The following is a 27,945-nucleotide window of genomic DNA, read 5'->3' as shown; positions in this document are numbered from 1 at the left end:
TGGATTACAGCACTACACATCCAACACAGATTCAAGCAGAAGGAAATGTCCAGGCTTTTCTTACATGATCACATCGCTTCAGAGCTTTACTGGTGATCTTAATTCTCTGGAAGGAGACTGTTTCTTTCTTCCAGTGACTCCTGAGAGCTGAAGAAACTGGGTGAAGCATCTGGGGAAAGGGGGATCAGCCCTTCTCAACAGCTTCTCACTTGCAGTGGCCATTGTCCAAAGGTATGATGTTCATCAGCATCAGGGAGACAGAGTGAGGGTCCAGGCCTGAAGCCAGCAGTTGCAAGGTGGAAGCATATATCTGCACAACAGGAGAGAGCAGAACTGAGTGTTATCACTTCAGGAATGATACTAGAACTTACCTAGTGCTCCACTGAGAAGTACAGAAAAAGTACAACTGCCAACAGAACATACTGGACAGCTAACACAACACAGTCTTCCTCTCTGCCCATTCCCTTCATCTTCATTTGTCTCTTGGGACAGTACCTCTGCCTTTCCTGCGAGATAATTTGTTCACACCGTACACTGATACATTTCAAATCTGCCCAAGCTTTTTAAGAAGGCTCCAGAGCTGGAGGGAAGGAGTAAGAGTGCAAACCAAGTGAAATGCAAAAAGAAAAAAATCTTTCACACTCAAGTTTGAACCTCAATAACAACCCTGAGCAGTGGTTAGGCCTGCTTTTTGTTCAGAATCTTGAGATGGAGACCCAGTGTCAATTAACAGGAAATAAAGTACAACAATCAGGCTGAATTTTCGCCACAAGATTTTCTGCTAGAAGTTTAGGTCTCATAGTATATATACAACTAATTTACTACACAGTGGGGAAAAAAATTAATAGACTGTGCATACTTCTGCCATTGGTATCCTCTTGCTGGGCTCAGTGGTCCTGCCATCAGCTTCTGTACCTAGCTGAGGATTTACAAAAATAAAATCCTGTATTTCCACACATCATAATTCACAAAAGACCAGCTACTGACTCCTAAGGGAGGTGTGACTGCAATTTAAATGTTGCTGAGCCTGGTAGCACTCCCAGGCCAAGGCCAGAGTGATGGGAAAGGTGACAAGTTATTGAGCTACTGGGTTTCATTTCCCAAGAAGTGCCTTTGGATGACAGTGGAGATACACTAAAGCAGTGAGCCATTGTGTTAGGGCTGACAGAAGATTGATCCATGGATGAAAGCAGCAGTTTCTCTTCAATTCTGAAGCACAAAGTTAACTAGCTGCTCTCCTCTCTGCTTTCAAAAAGCTCCAAACAGCCCTCAAGGGAGGAGAAAGGACTTCAGTTTACACAAACCATGCCTACTTAGTTTAACTCATGCACAGTGTTCATGATTCACCAAGTCATTCTCCGTGTCCTGACAAACTCCTGCCATGGGCAGCTCCTTCCTCCTTCCATCACAGCTTTCTTTTTTACCCCTTGTTACCCAAGAGCAGTCCAGAAACAGAACTTTCCCCCATGCTGAAAAGTCTTCTTTGAGGAATCCAACCCAGGGCTGTTCTTGCCACAAACAACTGGGATGGACAATACCTCCCTCCCTTTTGTTTCAGCCCTAATGTGCACGAAGGTGCCAGACTCAGCTTTGCAAACTGAAGTCTTTTTTTCCAGAACTGATTTAGCTCTGGCAGGGCAGTGGGTATGTCTCATGGACTCTAGAGAGGGATATGTCTGCCTTCGCCCGGTGAGGTCAACCTTGAGAATGACTTCCCACCTTTTGCTATCTGGCTTGCGTAGAAATGCAGCAAACCCATTGACTCATTGTTTCAAGGGGACTGCAGAGAAGAAAAACTCACATACGGAAGAGTATTTAGGACGGGAACATGTCAGGTTCTGGTTTAGCATTTACTGCCTGAATTTTTTCTTGCCTGAAGACAAATGAAAATATACTTGAGAAATACAGTTCTTTTCCCATTTGCAACCAGGATCAGGAAAGTCATAATAAAGAAATCATTACTGCTACCTGTATGCCCTAACTGACCAGCTCCGGCTCCTGCAGTGCAGCCATTGTCAATGGTTTTGTGATACAAGGGATTACAAACAGTTTCTGCGCAACATCCACATTAGTCATTTCTCTCCTGCATTAGATGAAACAGTGACAATGAGCCTATAGGCAGATTATCACACTTAAAAGGTTTTCTGACCCGTCTGGCCTCAAGGTTTGTTTTCCATCCTCAAAGTAAAATGGAAACTTGCATCTCACTAACATTTTACTCAGACAGTACTAAAGGTATTTAAGCCTCCATCTACTCAGACAGTACTAAAGGTATTTTAAGCCTCCATCTATTTCTGTTTACAGAGGTGAAAGTTATGCTAATGGCTGAAGCTAGCACAGGAGACTATTATTCTCAAGCAAACTCTCTCTTGGCTGAAGAACACTGGCTTTCCTGAAGGCAGTCCTGCCCTAGCTTTTCCAGGGCTTCTTCAGAAATGGAATTAGGCCCTTAAGAGAGCTGTCATTTAAATGTATCTGCCAGTAAGAGGTCATCTTAAATAAACCTCAATGTAACAAGTTTTTCTTCAGCAAATAAACCAGAATTCAGCAAAAATAAAAGCAGCAAAGCCAACCTTCTCCCCCCGCGCAAACATCACCATCCACCAGGCAAAATATTAAATCTACATCAGTAAGGAAATACTCTCAAAACAACAGTATCACAGCAGTAACATCTTCGGCTTTGGAAATGTGTTACCTTGATGTTTATATAGCCACAGGAGACCATTCAACAATGGCAATGTTGTTAATTCTATTGACATTATCGCTCAAATTCAGTCACAGGGGTTGGCGAATTCTTTTTTTACATGGCTCTTTCATCTGAAAGAGAATAAAGCAGGACATAATGGATGGTTAGTAACATATGTTAAATGGTTACAAGACACAGGAAACTTCAGCTGGGGAATGGGAAAAACCTAAAAAATCCAAGTAAGCCTTGACTAGAAAAAAAGACTTAGTTTTGCTGCATGGAATTATCCCATTTCCTCAGCAATCAGAGCTAAGGACTCTCCAAAAAACTAGATGTGTTTCTGCACTTACATGAGCAGACACTTGTTAGTCTTCAGAATTCTGTTCATGGGAAGCAGTGTTATTCACCATGACAAAAACGCAGGTGACTTTCTGTGTTGCTCTTGCTTAACTCAACTATGGGAACGGTTCCTAGCAGATATTAATTCACTCAAAATTTAAAAAAGCCATAGTTTTAACTAAAATCTATTAGAAGATAAAATTATAAACAATTTAAGATATATAAAAATGTCCTAGCTTCAAATTCAGTGGCCATTTTGGGGTGGGTTTTTGGACAAGTAGTTTCCATTTTATGGAAATCGAAAATGGAAGAGAAATGCTTAATTGAAAAACTCACCTGCTAGTGGGAAATTCAGTTCTTTTGAGCCTTATGATTTAACCAACAAATCAATGGTGTTATTACAAAATAGCTGCAGAAAGTGAACATTGTCAAAGCCCAGATACAGAACCACCAAGAATGAGCCAGCTTCTAGTCCATCACATTCAGTAAATATCACCAGTTCTGCTGCTACTGTTCTGAAAGCCACCAGGGTTTCCTTGCTGGGATAGTATCAACCACTGAGAATGGGGGAGAAAAGCTGTTAAAGCAAGTGATATTTCTAATAAACACCCTGCCCCAGGGATCACACAAAGACAGGTAGCGCTAAATAGAACTCATTTTATGATTTCCTTTCCTGAAACGCACGCAGATAGTGCCAGCTGCTCTTCGAAGTCCATCTGTATGTCATAGCAACTACAATTTCAGGGAGAATTAATTGGGGAATTTTGATCTCCTTAGTACTGCTTTCAAGTTAACACAGTACAATTTTAAAACTAGTTTGTTTCTGTTTACTCTGACTGATTTGTTATCAAAACCTCACATTACATTGTCATTTTATTTGCATAACCTACCATACCCAAGCCTATTTCTTTATAGCCACTCGGTTTCCCACAATTTTCATTTGGGCTGAAGCTTTTACCAGCAGACATAATTCCACCTTTCTTTGGCCTTTTGCACTTTTCAGTGGTTAACTGTGAACTTTTGAGTTTGCACGTATTAAGGAAGTTAAGTTTATTTTAAAGCACCTGTTTTCAATGGAAATTTCAGTTGTAGAAATACTTCGGGTCACTGAAGAATTCGTACACAAAGTAAGCCTAGAGTGAAATACAAGCTGCTGATGCCCTTTGCTGTCTTCATTGAAATCAACAACAGTCATTGGCATTTAGGTACCTTGTTGAATCAGGCACATAATTGAGAAGAAACACTGTCCTCCTCCTCTCTCCCTCTTCCCCAGCAGACTCTCTGCACTTGGAAATAACGTTACCATATTTTCATATTCTTTACAGCTACTTTTCCATTGGTCTTCGTAGTACCAGATAACACAACAGTTGCTACACTGTGCTGTCTTTGTATCTGAGTTGTCATTACTGAAATGTGAACATACACACAAACCAGGCATTATAATGGTAATGAAACATTTCTGAGTTTTGCTGAAATTGCAAGAAATTAATCTTATCAAAAAAGCAAATGCAGCAGGAGTGCATATAAGCACATACTATTTACTCTCCCTTACATTTTAATTGAATTATCAATTGTCTAAAAGGTGAACTCATTAATTTAGATGGTACCATCTCCAGAGCAGTCATCTAAATTATGTGCAGTTGTTAAAGGACCTTGTGTCTGTCCCTTAGCAGCTGCCAATACACATGCCAGAGGAGCTCAGCCTGGGGAGTTGTTCTGCTCCTGCAAAGGGAGGGCTGCAGCGCTCAGAAGAGGCTGAGCACCTGCCATCCCAGCTGAACAGGGACATACTTGTGGCCGAGGGGGAAGCAGTGGAAGATACTGAGGGATTAAGATGACTCTAAGGCTGCAGGCTTTCTAGCAATCCTGCACTGCTTTCTCGTTTTTCATTTTAGGCTGAGAAAACCTGATACACCAACAACCTCCAAAGTACAGGCCTGGTAAAACTTGCTGTTGTAGGAGATTCTTTGCTCAGTTCATTGGAAGATGATTTTAGAGGCAATCTCATAGTTAAAATGTGAACTGACAGCACTGCCTAGATGCTAATGGCTAGTTCTAACTCCGCTGGCAGAATTCAAAGGCTTCTTTATGCCAGCAAAGCAAGGCGATCAACGGACCCAGGTTATCAGCAAGAAACTCCTGCACTACTTTTTGCAGCAATACTTTACGATGTGCAGTCCTGGGTTGTTATTACATTCAAGAAAGCCAAACTTAAAAATCATCCTGTACCACTGCTACTTTCTGCAAGACAACCTGTCAGACTCTCTGTTTTGCTCCCAGGAAAGCCCATTTACTTACTAAGTATAGGAAGCATTTCCAGCAGTGCTGTCTGTTGGGAAAGTCATAGCAGCACTGTTATTTGTTTGAACTTACACCGATTACTTGAGGCCACAGCATTGCAAATTGATGTTGTAAGCTCAGTAACTTCCACTATGGATTTCTAAACCTTTTTTTTTTTTCTTTCTAACCCACTCTAACTTAATGGAAATCTAATATACAGTCTAGACATTTCTAAGTGACAAATTTCCATATTCAAAATACTGCTTTCTGACATTCATATAGCACAGTGGTTTTCTATGTCGGCTCAATTAACAAGTTAAGCTATTCTTTGAGAATACATCTAGTGCCGTCTCTTAAGGGGAAATGAAAATGATCATTGCAATCTTACTGAAGAAGTTACACTTTATATATACATGCATTTAGAAGAGAAAGTGTGATTCTTCATACATTTTAGTGTGTAACTTAAGGAATTAAATCTCTGGTGTGACTTACATTTCAAGAAATCAAAGAACACTTCTGAAGTATGAAGCTTTTCTGCTCATACAACATCCTTTACTATTTATTTCTGAACAGTATGTGTTCAGTGCTATATTAGATATTAGTTCATTTAATGTATATTTGCAAATAAAACTCAGTTACGTGGTATTTCTTGTGAACAGCCCTCTGTATCTGTTAAACACCTCAGAGAAGTAAAAAGCAAAGAATATGAATATGTAGACCGGTTCTTAAGCTAACTGCAGTTACACGTAACAATTAAGCAGTAACAGAGGAAGCATTTTGTCTAAAATACCTTTGGCTTGCTACTTGGCTTTTCACTTGTACAGAATAATATCACTCTAACTAAAATTAAATTTGAATACCATTCCAATGTGGTTCTCGTATGCTTATACCATATATCAGCTTTGTTCATATTCCATTTTACTGGAATTCACTGTTGTTCGCAGGATCTCTGCAAGAGAAGGCAGAGAAAAAAATAGGCTAAGAAATAAAAATTGAGAGGGGGATATATCCATGTCCAACCTGAGGGCAAAACCTACTTTTACCATATACGTTGACTTGGGTTTAGATAGGCTGTTTCCTTCAATAAGACAACATACTTTTGACATTGTGAAGGTTCCTCCCACTGTGATTATATAATAGAATGCTTTTGTACCAAGCTACATACACAATCATTTCATTGCAGAGGTAAATCTTAAATGCAGGCAGAAGGGTGATTTTGCTTTTCCCCTTGGTAGAAGTGACTTTGTTTTTCTGATTCTGTAGTCAGTTCATGGCCTCAGCTCCATTTCACTATCCCATTTCATGCACATTTCTGTAAGTTGAGGACAGTACTTGATATTACCTCCTGGCTACTTTAAGTGAAAGACTGTTATACAAGATTTTTTCCCAAGCTTGAAAGCTACATATTTATTCCATCATTTTCACACACATTTTTGTCCTTAATTAGAATTTTGCTTTAACAAAACCATCTCAAAACACTTTACAGATCCATTAGTTGCATGTTTGTCACATACTTTTGGGCACAGTCACACAGGTACAGACCCCATGCCACTGCAATGAACTAGGATTGAATTAATCAGCATTTAAAATGACAAAGCTGAAAGTACTATTTGAGCCCTTTTACACAAGATTAACTGTCAAAAGATAATCTTTCTCTCCCTCCTTATAATATGCTGTGCATTAAGAAAATGGAAAACACCCAGTAGGCTTTTTATAGGGGAACTAAACAAAAATTAAAAAAACAACAAAAAAAAAGGCACAGTTATGGGGCAAACAAATTACTTGCTTTTCACACAAATATAGTGGATTTGTTTTCCTGCTAAGTTGCAATATTAATGGTAACAAAGTGAGGTTGGGTTTTTTTTCCCCCCTTATGGCCACGAACATGAGATAGAATCCTTTAAATAGACTATGAGGATTCTCATTCCCTCTGCTTTGAGTAAGACTATATATTATGAAAAGGACTATGGCACAGCAGCAGAAGGCCCTTAGAATTAAGTGAGGTCAAACTCAGCAATGTAATTTAGTCTTTCAGAAGTTTAAAGAGAGATCCTGGTCATCCATTTTAGGGTTTGGTGTTAGGTGGGGGTTGGGGTTTTTCCCTTTTTTTTTTTTTTTTTTAACTTCCCTTTTTCTTCTCTGTCCTAGGGCCCCCTCTAGCGCTACCAGAGCAGACAGTGTAGCTCCCCAATGACAAGGGATGAACTTTGGGCACACAGCTCTATAGAGATGCGCTCACAGCCTTGAGACTGCACTCCAGCCAGACCTGCCATTTGCCTTGTTCTTATTCATACATGACATTTTATTAGGGATAAATCCATCCATAGGACAGAAAATATTTTTGAGATAATATACAGAAAAGCCCCTTAACATCCATCGTTACTGTGCTGTTGCATCAGAGCATTGCAAGGTAGCTATCCCAGCCTGCGCTGGAGCCTCTGCATCTAAAAACACGGCAAACAGCTCGTGTGCTTGGTACAGCTTGTGGGATTAGCATGGAGGGGCAGGGGGAATCAATCAAACATGCACATTCCATATACAGTCTCTAGGCTCCAGCTCTTTCTTTTAAGGGTCAGCTGCGGCCAAAATAAATCCACAGGCAGCAAGATACCCACATCACATGAATAAAGTTGCACAGAGGTCAGTGAGCTCTAAGACAACTTTGAAGACTGTGGAACAAAGGTTCTGGAGTTTCCTAACAAGTGATAGGGTGTCATCCTCATACATGCATTAGAAAAACAATAGCAGGAACAAAAATGTCTATCCAAGGAGAGATGTGTCTTTAAATCTCTGGTGATATTTGCCTGGAGTCTTCAAGTTTTCACCTGAAAGAGCCATTCAAGTGAAGAGAAGTCATCCTCCAGAAGCCAACAAACCTCAGATGCTGGTCTGTTACCCTTTGCAATGCTACTACCTGTTGCAGTGTGCCCTGCAACAACAGCTGAGTGTCCCACAGGGAAGTTCCCACAAAGGCATAACTTCGGTTCATAAAGCCTGTAGTACAGTACCCCGAGGTTACACCCAAAATCCTGACACATGCTTCAAAGCTCAGTATTAGTGGAATCCTAGTCATCAACTAGAAGAAAGGGAAAGATGGCAATTAACACTCAACACCTACACTTAAGTTCTTACCATCGTCTTCAACTGCAAGAACAAAGCTTCTTCATCCCAGATTTAGATGGTTAAGAGATCACAAAACTTATGTCCACTGCTTTTTCTCCTGAGCATCTCAACTCATTTACCCTGCCACCTTTTTCCTTAAAAAAATATGACAAGCATTTGCAGGAACAGAAATGAGCTATGCTTGATTTGTAACACTGTACACACAAGCTACGTACACCACAGATTTTTCACCTCCGTTGAAATATCAACACCAATGCTGAAACCAGAGTATTGAATGTAACAAAGGTGTGATCCCACCCTGGATGGTAAGACTTAGTCTATTCTCACCTGGCCCCTCTGTTTCCATTCAGTCCATTTTGTTTCCTAATGAGCTTCAGCTGCCATGCCTTCCTCATCTTTTCCTGGTCCCTTTCTCCCTGACCATATGGTGTTTATTTTGGCTGCAAAAGACATTGATTTCATTATTCATGAGGAAATCTCATTCTAATTTTAAAAAAAACATCCAAGAGACAACAACAGACAATCCATAGTACATGATAAAAATAACGAAGATACTCTGTATCTTCCTTGATTCGGTATTTTGGTTGTGGAATGAAACATCAGTAGCTTTTGAAGAACAGCATTTTTCAGACAGTGGGCAGAAGCCACTAGTAACAGCTGTGCCCAACTAAATCAGTTCTTAGAAGAACACTAGTCCTTGCCTCAGAGATACATTCTCAATGGTCTTAACTATACATAGATTATATAATCCTTGTGCCAGAAAATGAAATTACATTAAACACAGCCAAATCCCAGTACTATATACCTTAACAATGGTGATCAGTGAAAGATCTCAGGTATAAAAACAATGCCCAATAACAGCACAGAAAGTGCATCAACTATCCACAAATTATTCTCAATAACTAATTCAAAATAATTTCTCTTTCCACGTGCTTTGGAACAAAAATATTTTTTATTTGCCTGAAAGGCTTAACAGTTTGGCTTTTCAGCAGCCAAAAAGGATTTGCTTTTTAACCAATTACAGACAGGGTGGGAGGGAAGAAAACAAACAAAAAAAGTAAAGCCTCCCCCTCACCCTGCTTGGTCACAGACCTTACCTTTAAGTTTACTTTAGGCACCAGACATTCCTGTCCCTATAGATTCACAGGGATTAAAAAAAAAAACCAACCAAACACTAACACCCCCCCCCCCCAAAAAAAAAAACAATCAAACAAAAAAAACCCCCACAACCCAAAAACAATATGCTTCAGTAAGTACCATTTATTTCTCTGGCACGTTAGAAAGATACCTGTGAACACCAAGACTTCAGAAGCAATGGTTACCCAGTAAATCCTGAGGACAGACGTTGTATTTACATTTGATATGCAACTCGGCAAGTTGGACCTTGCCTATACTTGGATTTCAAGCTGCTGTAACTAGGATTAGATTGAAATCAAAGAAATTACTTCAAGTAAACTCATAGGTAACTGCAGTTTTACTGTAATACTTTTTTACCTTGAAAAATCCCACAAAATGATATTGCCAGGCTGCAGAAGACACCATATTAAGTGAACACTTCTGTCTGTAAGTATCTGAAGTTCTTGCTCCAAGTACCTCTAGGGATGGTGCTTCAGGCAAACATTATATGTCAATGTATCCAATGACCCTGGCATCTTCACTCATGGTCTTTGGACTGAAGAACTACATAAACTGTACTTACAGAGAAATGACTTCACATATATAGAAGAGAAATGGCTCCTTTAGCATGTATCAGCAGTAATACCCATTGCGGAAGATGGCCCACAGCTGAGCAACACGCTATTTAGTCATGAGCAGAATGGCAGGATTTGAAGCAGGTAGTTCAGCCTCTGTAACTTCTTGAGCTTGAGAAAAAGTCCTTGAGCTACCCAACAGCATAATGGGAATAAAAGAACATTAAAAACCAAACGAACAGGTGAGAGTTTTGAATATAGGATAAAACAAGTTGCACAGTTGCATAGTTTGAGTATCAAAATGAGTTTAGAGCAGATCAGCAAAGTTCAGCTCTCTTTGCTGATAGGAACAGTTTCACTTACTGTTCTAGCTTTCCTTAACAAGCAAAAAATTAAATTTTTCTCAAAAAGCAGGACTAAAAGTCAGAAGAAAGCCCAAGACCAGCCATTTTAGCAAGCTCTGGAGAAAGAAAAGAGAGAAAAGAGAGAAAAGAGAGAAAAGAGAGAAAAGAGAGAAAAGAGAGAAAAGAGAGAAAAGAGAGAAAAGAGGAGAAAAGAGAGAAAAGAGAGAAAAGAGAGAAAAGAGAGAAAAGAGAGAAAAGAGAGAGAAAGAGAGAAAAGAGAGAAAAGAGAGAAAAGAGAGAAAGAGAGAAAAGAGAGAAAAGAGAGAAAAGAGAGAAAGAAAGAAAAAGAAAAGAAAAAAAGAAAAGAAAGAAAGAGGGGGGGGGGGAAAGGCAAAATGCCTCATACCAAGGAAAATCCTTAACAACAATAAAGGCAAACAACCATTTTCAGTGACCAGTTTCAATTAAGAAAATCAAATGCTCTATCTTCATACATCAAACCCATACTAGAAGCGCAGACCTAAGAATTTAAATGTGATCTTAAAGTTAGCCATACGTTTAAGAATACACATTAGCCAAAAAGCCTATGTAGTCTATTCTACCTGGGTGAAATGAACCCTATTCAGAACTACGTCCTCTGAGTTGTGTTCCATTTCTCATAAGAAGCTGATTTCCTTTTCCCTGTGCTATCTTCTGGGGGGAAAAAAAATAATCATGCCTGATTATCTAAAACCTTAGCCTATTACCAAGTCAATGACTATACAGTATGCTACGCACTGCATTTCCAATAACTTACAACAAATTAAAAAGCAAACACTGAAAACATTACTACTGAAAATACCCACTTGCTTTTAAGAAAAGATTAGTTACCTGATCTTCTCCACATCAGTTGCACCCAGCTCACCTACCACTTGTAATAAGTGAACAAGTTACACAAACAGTTGCTAATACGCTCAAGATGGACATGCTTATTTGCTTATAGAATCACATTTTGTTCAAAACAACCAATCCAAAATATAAGAATAAACTTGCAATACAAGGTTTGATGGAGCATCTTTTTATCCATGGTCTATTTACCATTCTTACAGTGAATGGGAGCAATGACTGTAATAGTGGATTAAATGTTAATTTGTATAGTCAAATATATTTTATGTGATCCTGTTCACCACGTGTTGTCTTCCCCCTTATGTTGTTCAACAGCATTCAAAAATACTCAGGTGAAAAACAATTCAGATCATGTCTCAATAGGGAAGTAAACCCACTGCAGGCAATCCTGGCAACACTGGCTGACCCGGTTTTGGGTCACGCAGGACCAAACCCATCCGAAGAGCTCTGGCAGTCTTCAGAAAAGGAAAAGGCTTCCCCCCCCACCTTCCTTCCTCCACTACTTTCTTATCTGAGAAATAAAAGGGAGCAGTAGTACTTTTTCCATAACCATGGTACCTTGCCCTCTCAGACAAACAGAGACAACAGTACATTTCAACTTTATTAGAAAAAACCCCAAAGTTTATACAAAGCTCCGCATTCTACAGAAAACCACCTCCCCAAACACAAAGAAGTCTGACATTGCAAGCTGTATGCATTTGCTTTTTTAATATACATACATACATATATATTATGCACATACACATATATATATGTGTGTGGGCGCACACGTATGTGTATATATAGTGTGACATGTATTTTTTTTGCATGGTTTGCATTCATTAGCTTACAAAGTTAACATTCAGTAGAAAAAAAAAGGATCTTCGTTACCAGTATTTTCTCATATAAATAACTGTGAGCGTCCCTCTGCAGATAGGTAAAAAACACCTTTTTGTGTCATTCTGTAAAAAAACAGACATTACTGTAACGGTATTGAAATCTTTCAAGTTTTTTCAATACCACCATAAAAATATCATCTAGCCCCCCAATTCAAAATGCTTGTCCAAGGCATTAGAAGAGAAAGGACTGTAAGACAATTCTGGAAAGATCAGTTTTTTAAGCCAACATTCAGATAGGTAATTTTTGCTGGACCTCATACATTGGGTGTGAAATGAACACAAACAGGAGGGCAACCTCTCTGTCTGCCTGGAAAAGCTTGTTCTTTGCTTACTGTAACTGAGACAAATTCCAACAAAGCATCGTCCAGCAGCGCCAAGGAGCTGACAGACTCTCAAGCTCACCCTTCTTGCCCCACAACAGAGCCACAGGCTTTCTTCATGCAGTCAAAAACCTCTACCAGCTCAGCAAATTTCCCCTGCTCGGTTCACCTTAAAAGGAGTTGTTGGACTAATCGTGGCATGGCTAGACAGACATTACGTTGTTGTATTACTGGGAGAAAAACTTAATTAGTGGGAAAAATGGAAAAAGACAACTAAAAGGAAGAAAATGCTATATAAAAGACCTACTGGAGTAACTCCCAAGACTCTGTTTGAAGAGGCAGGAACAGGAGAGAGATATGAACTGCAGCTCAAAACATCCTTGCGTTTACTGAAGTTAAAGGTGACAGCGTGGTCCAAATTAATTAACTGCCTGGTAAACAATCATTTCTTCCATCAAGCACCATGATGGGGAGAATGGCGAAGATTTTGAAGGCAATACAAGTGGTAGTGGTGATAACAAAGGTAATGAAAGTGAAGAACACAATGATGCCAATTAAATGGAGAGTAATGCCAACGAAGATGTTTCAGCTGCCAGTGATGCTGGAAACAAGAAGAATGGTTATATGGTTGTGTTGATGATGGCCAGAATTCATTCATATGTCCATGTAGTCATCATCTTCATCAGTATCACTTTCCAGTGAGGACTCCTGGCTTGAGGTCTCTAAGATTTCCAAAGCTGGCTGACAAAGGCTCTCCTTCTTTACATTCGCTGCAGACTGAGCAGACAAAATAGCAGACTGATCCCAAAAAGAGAGAGAGAGAATATATTGCTAAATAGTCAGGATAAACCCATGATCACAGGGATAAAAGCCCACTGGTTGCTACTCCTTCACATTTAATAGCTCTCTTACTTCTACAAAGATATGGCATCCTAAAGTGAAACAACGTAACATTTACCAGTAGGCTTCCCCACAGTTAATATTCTGGTAACTTCCACTAACCTCAAAACTGCGAGGGCTGCACTAGCTCCCTTACCCATTTTTGTAATTCTTGCTAATCCCCTCAGAAAAGGGACAAGGATGAGGATACCTATGATTTCACCCATGGCCAATATTTCACCATTCCTTAAAAACTGACTCCTGCTGATAATAGCTAGCATCTTCTTCCACTACTGATACTATCTCTGGTTATGAACTGGGAACAGGAACTGTTGCTCCTTTCATACAAATATTTTATTGAGGGGAGAGTTAAGATACAAACAATAATCTAAAAAATTATTGTTTCCCTTTTATTACCTTTAATTTTTGCTTGGTCTCTTCTGAAATGCTGCCCTTTGGAGAAAGGAGGGTGGGAGTGGGTGGAGTGACAGTGATCTCAGGTGGAAATTTGGTGACAGATGAAGGTATGAAAAGCTTTGGCATGTTGGGCAGAATGCGAGTTTTTACTCGGGTGCCATCTGTCTTGTTCTGCTGACTTCCCAAAGTCTGTGAACTGGAGCTGAGTTCAGGCTTGGAACTGGAGGCTAAACAGAAGTAAGAAAAAACACGTTAGGAAGCTATCTAGGGTTTCAGTTGTCAAAGAAGAGGGAACAGTTCATTGTTAGACATATGGCTGGCTCAAAAGGCCTTTCTTCAAGCCTTAAGCCTTGCTTTGATTAAGGCTCAGAAACAGAAGAAGAAAGTGCCTCAAGATTCTATAATGACAACTAGAAACCAGTAATAATTTATAAACAAATCTTACTGGACAGCAGAAACTCAATCTGACCAAGCATGACAAGTGGCAGTGCAGCACTGACCCATCCACATCTAGTTAGAAGGCTACTACAAACACCATTTCCCCACTTGTTTCAGGTGCGAGCATCTTATCTTTGCATTCTCTAACTGCCTCTCCATTCTGTAATGCAACAAATAAAGCTACTCAGCTTTACTTATGTCTTATTTCCTCTCCCATAGTGTTGCCTTTTTAATTATTGAGATAGCAACTCCTCAACAACTGAAAAAAACCATTATGGTAACACCCATCAAAATTTCCTCATTACTCTCTTCAGATCCTGCCATAAAAACCTCCTTGGTGTGCTCATGCCACTGTTCTCCACACTAGTTAGCATCATTTCCACATCCTCCCTGAGTGTCTCAGTTTGTGGTCTTTACAATGCAGACTTGCTCAGACAGGGCTCTTCTAATGAAATGAAGAGGGATCTTCCTAGGCACTTCCCTAGGCACTATTCACATTACATAATAACACACACACAACAATAACCAGTAGAAGACAATGCTTTCACACTAAGAACTGAGAATTTGTTAAAAGATACTTCTTACTAATAATGCTGCTTCATATGAAGTCAAAACTATTTTTTTTAAAACCTATATGAATGAAAACACCAGAGTCTATCTCTGACTGATAATAACGACAGGTGTTCATACAAATTTTTTCATATTCAAGACTTGTCAAATCCATCTCTTGCAGTTTTCTGGAACTGACATGGCCACTTAAACATAGCAAAATAAAATGCCAGCATCCTAATGCTATCTGGAAAAACAACCAGCAGTAGAACTAACTACTACAGGATGTAAAATTGAATTGTATGTTCTCAACTGTATAGAAGAATACAAGAACTGCCACAACAGATGAGGCATGGCTTTCCATCAGGGTCAGTGACCCATCTCCATGGGCAGCTAATCATTTCAGAGTCAAGTACCAGAAATACTGCAGTAAACAGACACAGGATAATAATCTGCCTCTCACAAATAAGGAAAACTGAAATACCCCAACCATGAATATCTAAATTATGCCTGCCTGAAGTACCAAGTTCTATGTTTTTTCAATTAAAACACCAACTCCTACTTCTCTTGAGAAGGGAGTAGAGGAGGGATAGAATGCATTAACTGCTGTAATGCTGATTTTTATGTTTAGTTAGACTGAGTCAGGTTTTGTGAAAAATAATTTCCTGCTGCTAAATATTCCAATAGTGTAATCCAAAGTGTTGTCATATTGCCCCGTGTAAGATTTCAGTTAAAAGAAAAATTCTACTTTAAAGGATGCACAAACTATGCAACAAATTATATAGCATGGTAGCATGGTACTGGGTGGTGGTTTGTTGCTTTGGGGTTGTTTGTTGGTTTGTGGGTTTTCTTGCTTTGCTGCCATGGTATTTAGCATGTGAGTCATGCACCAAAAAGAATAACCATTAAGGGACAAGACACCTTCCCAGAAAGCTGGGACATTGCCAGAAATGCCTCTAAACTCTGGAATACTTGACTGGGAGGCAGGCAGAGAAACTGAGGAATATGAATCACAACTATCCAATCAATCAGTCCTTACAGACTGATCTGCAGCTAACCACCCATCTTCAGAATTCTTTGAAGCACAGAAAGCTCCTACCTTGGGTACAAACATGTCCTGAATTTGTGCTGGTCACTGATTCCACCTGCCAGCAAACAGGCTCCGGCGATGGTGCAACAGTAGCCATTTTCATCTGCTGACAAAGCCGTGACTCCTGTTGCTGAAATCCAAGCCCCTCCAAAGGCACTTCAAGCTCTTCTTCCTCTTTAGTAATGAAATATAATTCACAGATTAAGAGACATCCTGATCTCTCTCCTAAGCCTCAATCCTTTTGCTGTCTAACCAACTGGTAGAATTGGTTTTTTAACCCTTGTTCTATTTCTAAACTGTAACATGACTGAGTGAAATTAAATATTGGCAAGCTAAGATGGCAAGACCAATTTTTTCATATTTGGTGCCATCAATTCAAACTCTTAGAAAAAGCGAATGTCATTTAAAAAGCAAAAGAAAAAAATGTTGTGTATGACATTTTGTTATCTCTGCACATCTGCAAGAAAAACACACACAACTTGACCATTTTCCTTTGGAGATGTAAGGGTTGAAACGCCACACATGCAGAGCATAATCCATCACCCTTAATGATGAGCCAGCTGGGATCGATGGCTCGCGCTCTGCAACCACAGGTACATGCTACACTGAACACAGCTTACTGGTAAGTAAGATTAATTACTGTGCATATCCAGTCACAGGGTCAAATCTGTTTTTAATGCAACCAATATAAAGTTATACTAAATGCCCACTTTTCACTGCTATGTGCACTGTACCTTCGTAAGTACATTAGTCTAAAATTCCCACCTTTTGCTATTCCAGAACTTGATACACTTAGAATCTATGTATGCGTGTGTACAATCTCTTTATTTATGTACACCAGCTGTATCTGCTTTTAAATTAACGCAGTGCTAAACCAGTTTTCTTAACTCTGAGCTGCATATTGTACATAACAGGAGTAATTTTCACTGAACTACTGAGAGCTACTAGTGCCCCTTCTGGAAAGGGCAGACTGAAATAGCAGTAAGCCTTTCACGGCTACGGACACACAAAAAGCTCTTATTCTCCAATAAAAATGAAGATGTCCTTCAAAACCAAAGGGCTGTCTAGCCTATTTTGAATGGCCTTCTATTTACACAGGCTAAAGTGTGCACAGGCAGCTACCACAGACCAGCAGATGCAATGTATATTCACCGTCTAACTTGCTCTAAAATTCTTTATTATGTCCATGCTCTAAATTAACTTGGGATTTTGACAGTGTGATGTCTTAAAAAGGAATATATATGTTTCAACTTTTCCTCATTGGAAAAATACTCACACCCCCTCAAGTGTTGAAAACACTTCTCTACCTTCATCAATGTAGATAAGAACTTGGAATTCACCATGGTAATATTCTTCTGTATGAGAGTTTCCCTTGCAGAAAATGCTTAAGCCAACATTACAGCTTAACAGCTTGGTAAAAGTCAGAAAGTCAGATCAATGCAGTTTGAAAAATGCCACTTCAAACAAATTAGATTTTCTAGGGTCCTTGAATAATTTGTACAAAAAAAAGGCTTACCAAAGCAGTCTGTAAGTTCTTTCATCCACTAATTGTCATTGGTAAAGAAAAGAACCCATCATCTAAACTTGTAGCTGATAGCCAATATAAGCCTTAGGATAAATGAGTTTGCTTGTAGAGAATTCTCCAATAGCTCCCAAAAAGGAAAGGTCACACACTACAGCACAAATCACAGGCAGCTTCTGTTCTGTGATGTTCCACTCACTATCGAGCACAAAATGGAAAGGTCTAATGCAGAAGAATGTAGATCTCATTCTCAGCACTCTCTTAAACACTTCTCTATGGATACTTCAAAATACAGCACTGGAAGTAGGAAAATAATAGTGCCTCTATACATATATTGTATTAATAGACCAAATCAGCTTAAAAACAACAGAGAAGGAAGTACTTAACTACAGGAATCTTGATTAAGAAAATCTTAATTCATTGTTTCCCTGTTTCAGAAGCAGAAGATAGCTGAAAGACCATTTTGTGTATTTGCCTGCCCTTTATAACAGATACATGTATGATCAACCACATGCTGACAAAGTACAAGAGACTGTACAAAGGATCAGCCCTAACATGGCCTGAAGCCAAGATACACATATCCCATTACACTGCCAGCATCTGACGATAAGCTGTAGTCTAAACCCAGAAGACTCCCACACTGAAATGGCTACAAGACACTTGATCAGAAGATAGGATGAAACATTACATCAACATTTGAAGAAAAGCAAGATGAAAATGATGATTTCAGAAGATTATCCTACAAGACAGCTAAGAAGTCAACTCCTTTTTAACTTACCCCAGCACTCCAGAATCAGAGTCTCATCTAGGGTAAGTACTAACAGAATCTTTCTTATCCTCTTATTAACCAAGAACACAAGACAGTAATTAATTTAACAGATACAATACTATATACAAATAAATGGCAACTCCCACAGCCTCAGCTATACTGCAAACTGAGAACTTTTTTCTGTATGTACTCAACTGCTAAATTACATTAGGGACTTATTAGTTCACTATTCAGAATAAGATCTCCAATTTGCAATACTGTTTAATGGCAAAACTCTACCTCTTAGGCTGAATATAATCTTTGTTTAATTATAAGATATATCATTGCTTAAGCTGATTTGCTGTGCTTTATTTTAACTAAATTATGCCCCACTGACAAAAGCTCTTTTGAGCATCCTGTTTCTAGGAAGATGCTATAAGACCGATATCAGTCAACGTTCTTTTATGAGCAATCAGGATACTCATCTGTATCTCCATCTTCCATACCCTATTCATTTTTGTTAAGTTTTGAAGAGCCAGTTTTATAGTGTACTAAATTTACATTTAATTTGAACAAAAGTATGTGTCAGCCCTCGTTCACGTAGAATTGAATGGAAATGGAAGGGCAGGAGTCTGGCACACCAAGTGTGTATTTGTATCACTGCACTCCTGGAAACACCACTTGTTAACATGCTATTAGGCTGCATCTTTCAGTGTAAGAGAAATCAAGAACCACTGTCTATTAATCAATCCCTTGCTGTCAGAGGTGTTAAAATACACAGCGATTGAATTCTATCCCCTGACTGGGTCGTATGCTGTATTCTCTTAGGACTGTGCAATTTTGAATTTTTATTTTTTGTAACACTCACCTGAGCGGCATTATTTCTACATGAAAAATAAAGTTAATGACCAAATATTTTTTAGATTTCTTCAAAGTTATAAGATTTGTTTGTTTCAGGTGTATATATAATAATTTATATTTTAATATAGTGCACAGTTATTTATTATATCCTTTTTCATTACAGACAAAAAGGGCAAAAGAGAAAAGGATAATCAGGAAGAAACACACCACAGTTGGCTCTCCTATTATTTGTCCAAAACAGATTTCTGAGGAGCATATCTTGATATTTGTCTTGTGGAAGATGCCGATATAGCCCTGAACATAATGTCCTAGTTTTTCTAATAAAAACTTTCCCCAGGGAGGTAAAGACTCCACTAACTCATGAGCCACAATATTCAGCACAAGTGCAAGAGCACAACAATGTAAGTACAGCACATTCTGAAGGTGTTCAGAAGCTCAGATTTAGTATCAGTTAACAAATCTTTTGGTAATACCCAGTACTTGTACTGTACTGGCAGCTTTTCAAACCTTAGCTCTGCAAACCCAGTTTAAAAGAAAATCAATTTCTGAAGGCATAATATGCAACAGTCACTTGTCTCCAGGCTGAAGATGGGACAGGTACTGTACTCTGGAGATCCATTTAGCACTCTCACCTTACAACACAACACACAAAAATGAAGAACATAGAAAAAAATCCAGAGATTTGCAATGCATATTATTACTTACACTGAAAAGTTCATCTCCAACAGAGCTGAATTACAAGTATTTTTTTTTTAGCCTTCCCTTTCCCAACAACTGTCTAAATACATATAAAATAGTATACACATAGAAAGAGGGACATCATACCTTTCAACATCTCCCTGCTTTAGTGAGGAAGAAACAAGCTGAAAACAATTCAATGCAACAACCTACTCCAGCTTTCCTCTCCAACCTCTTTCCACTTGTTACCAGGGTAACCAGTGTTTGCAGATGCCTATAGCGGGCGCCTGGGTTCATGACTTCATCACAGTTAATGTTCTCTCTCTCTGTCTCTCTTTATACGGAGAATACACTATATACATATATCCACACACTATAAACATATAGCTTATACAACTCTGGCAACTGTTTTTATATGGAGACAATTTACTTTGCTATTCTGATGTGTATAAAATGAAAAATAACACCACCAAAAATATTCACTTGGCAATCTGCAAATGTGGAGAAAGTTTAAAAGCAGTAGTACTGTAACCAGTAAACAGCTGCCCTGGTCTCTCTGCACTGTACACTTAATCATTTGATTTCATCATGCTGTCAGGTGTAAGAGACATTAACATTACAGTGTTATAAAACATTTTATGTGGAATTTTAAAAAAATCCTTTAGTCATGCACTAAGCCTATTACATGACAACTGAAAGACAAGCCCAGAAAATGTGACTAGCACCTGGAAAGAAATGTTTTCCAGTTTCTGACGGAAGCAGTTTGAAGTATTGCAGCAGATATATTAAAGGATACTAGCAACTTACAGTGCATACAGAAAACATAATTTCATTATAAGAAAAAGGAAGGAGCTGAGATTTGAACTCCAGGACAGAATACTAACGTGATTTCAAAAGCAAATGCTTGGAGAAATGAACAGACAACAGCTTGCAAGTGCTTAAATAGAGCACTTGCACCACTTGCCTTCATCCCTCTGCAAAACACCTTTCCCAGTAGTTCCATGTGTCAAGACAAAAAGCCTGAAAATACATTACTATGATTTAGCAAATCTGTACTACCTTGCCTTCCAACCACTTCAAAAGAGTACAACGGAATTCTGTGTGCCACAGACACTAAGAAATACTTACTTTACTAGTCCCAGTAACAACTGGTTTCCTTTGTATTTTAACGGCCACCCACAGCACATGCAATTGTTCACAGAACTGACTGTTACTCATTTACCATACAAAATAGGTATTACTATTTTTTTTGCCACGGTGATGGAAACAGGTCTGATCCTTTGGTCCCTGACACAGTGCAGTAAACCTCCTACCCTTCCAAAGAATAGTGCTGATGTGAAAAGAGTTACTTTTTCGTATTCCATCTGCCTCACCCTCCAGTGTGCTGGGAATTAATACAACTTTTTTCCCCATACAGCAGTTGGAAAAGCCATGGAAAGCTTGAATTTGAAGGAGCTCAGAGTTTCCTCATATGCTGTGCTACTAAGTCAATGGAAAGACTGCACTGGAACACAAGGCTGGTTCAGCTGAACAGAGTTTTTTTAAGGATGCTAACCTACCGAAATAATGACAGCATCAGCCCTCAAACTGTATCTGCCATGAGGTACTACACCACAGCAGGCAGTGAGATCACTTAGTTCATCACAGGATGTGGTAGGTATACTTGGTAGCCTTTCCTTACACGTTTTCTTTCACTAAATTAATTTCAAATATCCTGCCATGAAATTTATTTCTAAAAAAACACTACCAAAGTCATAGCTATAAAAATAATATTTGACTTGAAATGCCAAATTCTGGAAATTACATTCAAAGCTGACATATAAAGCCATGTGTTAAAAATTAAGCAACAGAGTAATTTTGGAGGCGAAAAGCTGCAGAACACAAATTCTATTGCCCCTTGAAATGAAAGAAATTCAAGCAGTCTGGTGAACAGTAGTTCACACTGTAATAGCATGGCATACTGCTATATTTATTGCTAGGGTCCTGAACAGAGACTCTACTGTAAAATTATATGAGACATACCCAAATATGCTTCCTAATGCCTGAGGTCAGCTGTCACAGAACAACATTAATGTGAAAAGACAAACCAGGTGGCTGATCTCAAAGTGCTTCCTGGAAATAGCCTCTGGCCCATACTAATTCCCAAGCTACCAGGTCACCATAACAGCCACGCTGGGGCCAGTCTAACAGCAGAGATAGTGGAATTATCATGTCCAAAAACATCTCCTGCCACTACCAAGTTTCCTAGAGGTGCAGAAAGCTGGCATACATGTTGGTAAAGAAAAGCCCTGAAGTTCAATACTAACTTTCTCTCTATTTTTAAAGCAAAATAAAACTTCAATACAAAAAAAAGCATGGGCCTAAATCGAAAAGACAACAGTTGGTATTCAACTACATGAACTTTCAAATGGCATTATAATAATACAGATAATTGATACTTGTGTTTTAATATCTGACTCAGCAAGCACACATCATTTGGAGAGCATCACAAAGTAGCATCTGTGGATAGAAGCACTCACTCATTTGTAGTCTACCGCTTCTGCATTTTATGTACTAGTTATTTAATGAAAGCTGTTAAGAGTTTTCCTTCTCAGTCAGTATTTCATCCTCCTTTGGCCTGACTGCCAGCTAAGCACAATGCAAATTAGCAAAAGCAGCTGTTAGAAAAATCTCTTAAAAGAATATAATAACACCCTACAATTTTCTAAGAACTTTGTAAGTAATGTAATACCTCTGCAGTAGGGTTACAACTACATCTCTCTTCAGTCTTCATTCATTCGGGAATATATGTAAATTTTATGCTGCTGGCAATAATCTAAAATCAGTGAAACTGAAACATACTGTTAACAATGTAGCATCATTACAACTTCTTCTACAAAAGGTCTCCAGAAAATATGTTCCATTAGTGTAAAAGACCCACATGTCAATGACTCCCAAGGATTTTCAGGGGGATCTAAGGGTGCATGGGGCTAGAGAGCCTCTTGGACCACAAACCGGCCCAGACTGCACTAAACCCCTGCCTATGTACCACCACCTCACCGGTGGGAAGCTGCTGCTCCTGTTCTATTTGTTCTTACTGAGCTAAGATGGGTACAAAAAACAACAACAGTTTTAATGTCAAAGGATTTCCTGCACGGCGTTGGACTGAATAAATAAAACTTAAGAAATCTGAAGGGTAAAGATCAGAAATAGACATTAAGTGCACTGAAAAACCATTCTGGAATGAATTTGTTGCGATAGAAAAGCAAATTGGTGTCCTTCCAAAGGGAGAAGGAAAAAACATGACTGACTGATACTGTCTGAGCACTAGGCAGAAAGGAATTAAGAAGTCACTCACAAACAGGAAACCCCCTACTGACATTCAGCAGTGAAGTTGTTTTCAGAGTGCACCCATTGTGAAAAATAAAAAGCTTCATGAAGAGCAAGGATCAGACAAGGGGAAGTGAGAATACCAATGCCAAGGAGGCTGAAGCAGCAAGAGATCAGAGAGAGCAAACAGAGCTAGCTGACGGCAGCCAGTGATTTCCATCAGTGACTTCACAGTCACTAACAGGTGGATAGGAGCTTCTACACTAGGATGGTACAAAAGACATGGGGTGAGAAGTATTTAAAGAGGAGCTTCTAAAGCCTTGGAGGAATCCAGCCTTGGAAAATCAGGAAGACAGCTGCCAAAACCCAGAGTAAGTCAACATGGGAAATGAAGGAGAGAGTACTGAAAGTAAGTTGCATACAAGTGACGCAAGAAAACAGAGCAGAAGAACATGTGCATTTAAGAGAGAACCCTAATGTCTGGTAACTGCAATATGAAGAAGGCTGATGTGAGGCCACAGGTCCTTGGCCAGCCTAACCTTTTATGTATTTCAGCTTTTTTTAAGCCATCTGTTGAGAACCCCCCTGTGCTCTAAAGCACAATTTTTAATTCGGCAGAAAAACCAAGGTGAGACGCTGACTGCTGTTAAGAGGGTTGAATATTACTACTTCCAGTCATTTGAAAAGTACCTGAACATTTGAATTGAAATGCATAGCTAAAATAAAGCATGGCCAAGAGGGCCAAATACCGTGGGCTTTTTGTGTAGGCAGAAAGTTTTCAGTACACTGAATTACAGGTTCTTAAAATCTGTATCTTGTCTTTAGAAATTTATGACAAGCAAACTCAGAAGATCCTGAGATCAGCACGTGGCTAAACTCAACTAAAGATGAAAAACTACAATCTCCATTATTTCACTCAGATAGAAACAGGGATTATGTCTATCCACTGATGTCTGGAAATCTAGAAACTGTGGAATCAAGGTGAATCCTTGTGCCATGCACTCTTTTACTTTGAAGACACATGCTCTCAATGCGAAATTACAGAGCTGACATTCTTTGCAGTATTTCCCACTCCCTGACATAAATTGCATCAGTCTTCTGAAAACTCAGTATCAACCTAAGGTCGTGTATCAGTTGTTAAAAATAAACTAAGCTGCAGACTTCTGGGAAAAGATGCTCTTTATACCTAGAAGTACTTGTAGGACTCCGATGTCCTGTTAGCCTACAGGACAAAATGCCATACTACAACAGCATTACTGATTTTTTAAGACCCACCACTTCAAAAAACCCTCTTTATTTTGAACATGTGTCTTTTAGGGAGTCTGCTGCTGCCTACACACACTTAACAATTTAACTTCATGGCTCACTATTACAGTAGTGCTGCTTACCTTTCCATGCTACTGTCCTCACTTGCATTTATTTCTTGTGCTTCCGAAAGTCTAAAAGTTCTACAGATTGAAATACACTTACACCTTCTTGCCCTGTTGTACCTAGATAACAAACACCTAAAATTATAGCAGGATATTCACAGGGCTTATGGAGTGCAACTTTCCTGCACAATACAGAAAGAATTGTCTTCCCTAGCTCTGAATTTCTAAGTTTGGACAGCTGTATCGTAACCTTGTTTTTATACAGAAATACTTAAGCCTTAAATGGACAAAAATTTAAATGGGAGGGGGGAGTGTTAATCATCTACTCTGATTTTATATTCTGATTTTGTAAATAGCTGGCTTTAAGAAGAACACAACTTTAAATAATTCCAAGTATAAAAACTTTCTCTTGGTATCAAAACTCAGATGTGAATATTTTCCTCTTCATACCTTATGAGAATCAACATTAAAATAAGGACAGTGAAGAAGAAGAAAATGTCAAGACTTTTCAGCAATTCAGAACAGTATAATACTGGAACAGTGTGACAGGCTGGAGAGGGTTTACCTTAATTGTCCTATTTTAGTTTCCCCAGAGGAAATCTCAGGCTGAGCCACAAAGGCTAATAGTCCAATGTACTTTTATGCCTAAATGTAGGAAGCTGTAATGCTGAAACTACCACTACCATCACTTTGCTGCTGGACTTCATCATGCTGTATTCTGTACCAGTTAGTCACGTACTAGACAAAATATTACTAAAATATTTACATAAGAAATGAGTGGCATAGCACCAACATTGTTTGGAAAGCCATTATTTTTTCTGGGGTAAGTCAGAGAAAATTATAGCAGCTAATACTCTCTCATGTTGAATACTTTCACATGAACAAACAGATACAGAAGGAGGTGACAAAAAAGAAGAAAACAGAATACTCTAAAAATGGGAAGAGTCTTTACAGAACAGAGCTAATGGAAAGCAGATGAAAAAGGGTTGTAACAGAATTATGAATAATTCTTTTTAGAGGAGGTGGATGCAGAGGTAGAAGAATTAAAAAGAAAAGAAAGGACACAGCAGTAAGTGGTGTCTCTCTCAGCTAAATAAATGACTTGTCAGGTAGATCTGAGAGCCAGAAAGCCAGATACAACACATGCATTCAGCACAGGAATGAGAGCTCTGCAGAGAGAGCCTCTTGATCTTCAGACATAGTTTCAGGGGTGTAATTCTGGCAGCTAAACCTTCCATCTCCCTCAACCAAGATGATGTATAGAAAGCATGCAACTTTACAACCCTAACAAAGCCTAGGAAGTCAAAAGATTAAAATAAATGTTCCAATCACTGCAATGTGGCCTGGAAAATTGCAGCAAGGAAAGCACATCAGAAATGCTTGTGAGTTTTGTTTGAAAACTAAAAGAATGACTGAGTTCTTATCTGCACTGTCATTCCTACCAGTCTCCTTAGTTAGCATACAGCAACCTCACAGAGGATTCATTTTTTTTCTCCCCTGTTGTCTAGGCACAAACTAGAATTACTCCCCGTTGAACAGGCCTGCCAAGATATTTTATGACACCACAGAAATCTATTCTTTAGCTTCACAAGGACAGTAATAAGTATGGTTTACACATTGACTAAGTCATCCCTTCCTTATCACTCCCCTCTCCTTTCTTCCCCTCCCAAGACAACCTCTCCCTGGATTTGTGAAAAAGGAAAATTAGATGATTATAATGGAACTGCTAATATGGGATGTTAAATTTCAATTTTGCCCTGTACTCAGAGATTAGCAAATTGGGAAAACTGATTTCTCCCTAATTTGCTCTTCATTGCTGACTAATTCAGATTATGTGCATTCAGATGCCAAGGCTGATTACATATGGATAGAAATAAAATAACAGAAGTATACAGATACAAATTTCAGAAAGTTGCAATACCAGACAAAACATCCATACCAGATCAGTCTATTCATTACTAATTAACATTATGCACCATTAAGTCTCACAGATCTGGTGATCTCACAGTCACTATTTCCCCTGTATCCTCAATCTGTCCCTTTCCACAATACCTGTTTTGTATATGGTTCATTCATAAATTTATCTGGGCTCCTATGAATTTGTCTATGGCATTTTGTGAGTAGTGTTAGGGCCCAAGCTTGGGAACAGATGGAGTGAGCACAAGCAGCAGCAGATGCTTTTTCAGACAGTGTTCCTGCTAAGGTTGCAAGAAAGTACAGGCTATGGCAGGTGCTCTGTCACCTTAACACACACAGTGTCCCACAAATGAGTACAACCATCTCTTTCAGGTACCCAAGGCAAGTCTGAAATTAGGTCTAATCTTACTTTATTCCCCAAAGTGGATCAGTACTGCCCTGCACAGTGATTTTGATACTGTTAACAAGCCAGCCCATCATGACAGCAGTAAATAAAAAGACAACATTCTCATTTAATTCTTTCCTCATCTAGACAAAGTGTACAGGACCAGGTACGTAACAGTCCTAATCACATCACGTGACCCTGCTATAGAATAAATAACATTTGTTCTGTAACTTCAATCCTTTTCTATACTCCATATAGTATACTGTATACTCTATAAACCACCATACTAGGACTATAAACAATATGTTCCCAACATTCCAGTCCTGCCAGATACTTATTTTCTCCAATGTGAAAAATAATAGTGATGATACACTGACTTTATGAACCATGTGGAAGCTTGGAATTTTCACAGTGTTATAGATCTCCACAGACATATACAGGGCAGTAATAGCTATGCATCTAATTATGTTAATCAGGCACTTGTGAGTCAGACGCAGGCTGTCCACCAGTTTATTTCAATGGCGATCACTTTGAACTCTTTTTAAAGATTTCAGGTATTTTAAAGAACTAGATCCTCACCTCTTTTAAGAAAATAAAACAAATGTCAGGGGGTTTAATGCACTAGACACTCAAATTCTCTGTTTAAAACATATGACTACTTTTAGGCTGCTGTTCCATGATTTCACATGCAAGTCACACAGACAGCGGTCATTCTTTTAATCTATCCTAGTAATTAAATAAATATTAATTACATAGATGTGTCCAATTGAGGACCAAGACAAAAATCTCTGTGTAGCCTTTTGAATGTGGTCTAGTGATCAGAAAATGGGACAGAATCAGAACTCGGACACTGACTCACCATGTGGCCTTGGCAAACCGATCAGAGAGGACCAAACCATTCTGCCTCCCTGTGACTTACCACGTGCAAGATCACTCATGCTGGGAGCAGTCTCTGCATTTTGACTCCGGAGGTGCTCAGTGTCCCTGTGTGACTCCTGGGATGTAGGTACTGAAGATGCTGAGGAGGAGGATGATGAAGAAGAGGAGGCTGGTTTGGATTTGGAATGCAGATCATTCAGTCTCAGGAGATTTTCAGAAGTCACAGTGTCTGGATTCACTGGAGTAGGATGCATTGCAGCTGGCGTCACTGGGAAGAAACTCTCTCTGTTTTCCTTTGTATGCTTTGGGGTTGTGGGTGCTTCTCCTGTGGACTACATAAAACAAAAAAGGGCAGAG

General features: G+C 39.0%; 2 protein-coding genes across 9 annotated transcripts in view; both read right to left on the bottom strand.

Moving 5' to 3' along the window:
- LOC101911318 (T-box-containing protein TBX6L) overlaps nucleotides 1-9,464 on the bottom strand; it is a 42,043-nt gene extending 32,579 nt beyond the window's left edge. For 2 of the 3 annotated variants that reach the window (XM_055797152.1, XM_055797153.1), the window contains exons 1-3: nucleotides 2,696-9,464; nucleotides 1,969-2,083; nucleotides 65-310 (exon numbers count right to left, since the gene is read on the bottom strand). The gene's annotated coding sequence lies outside the window, so the exon portion shown is untranslated. The remainder of the gene's footprint in view (nucleotides 1-64; nucleotides 311-1,968; nucleotides 2,084-2,695) is intronic. The other variant, XM_027780859.2, reaches the window with a different exon arrangement.
- A 2,472-nt stretch (nucleotides 9,465-11,936) lies between these two features.
- Nucleotides 11,937-27,945, bottom strand: part of CABIN1 (calcineurin binding protein 1) — a 118,028-nt gene continuing 102,019 nt past the window's right edge. For 5 of the 6 annotated variants that reach the window (XM_055794847.1, XM_055794846.1, XM_055794849.1 and 2 more), the window contains 4 exons: nucleotides 27,629-27,920; nucleotides 15,929-16,093; nucleotides 13,843-14,069; nucleotides 11,937-13,344 (listed from right to left, as the gene is read on the bottom strand). In XM_055794847.1, the coding sequence (XP_055650822.1) occupies nucleotides 13,201-13,344; nucleotides 13,843-14,069; nucleotides 15,929-16,093; nucleotides 27,629-27,920 (828 nt within the window). In that variant the 3' untranslated portion in view covers nucleotides 11,937-13,200. The remainder of the gene's footprint in view (nucleotides 13,345-13,842; nucleotides 14,070-15,928; nucleotides 16,094-27,628; nucleotides 27,921-27,945) is intronic. The other variant, XM_055794850.1, reaches the window with a different exon arrangement.

This window comes from Falco peregrinus, chromosome 2, assembly GCF_023634155.1.
Source record: "Falco peregrinus isolate bFalPer1 chromosome 2, bFalPer1.pri, whole genome shotgun sequence".
In the NCBI taxonomy this organism is placed as follows: domain Eukaryota; kingdom Metazoa; phylum Chordata; class Aves; order Falconiformes; family Falconidae; genus Falco; species Falco peregrinus.
Note: the sequence above shows the minus strand (reverse complement) of the source record. Positions and strands in the feature narration are given on the sequence as shown.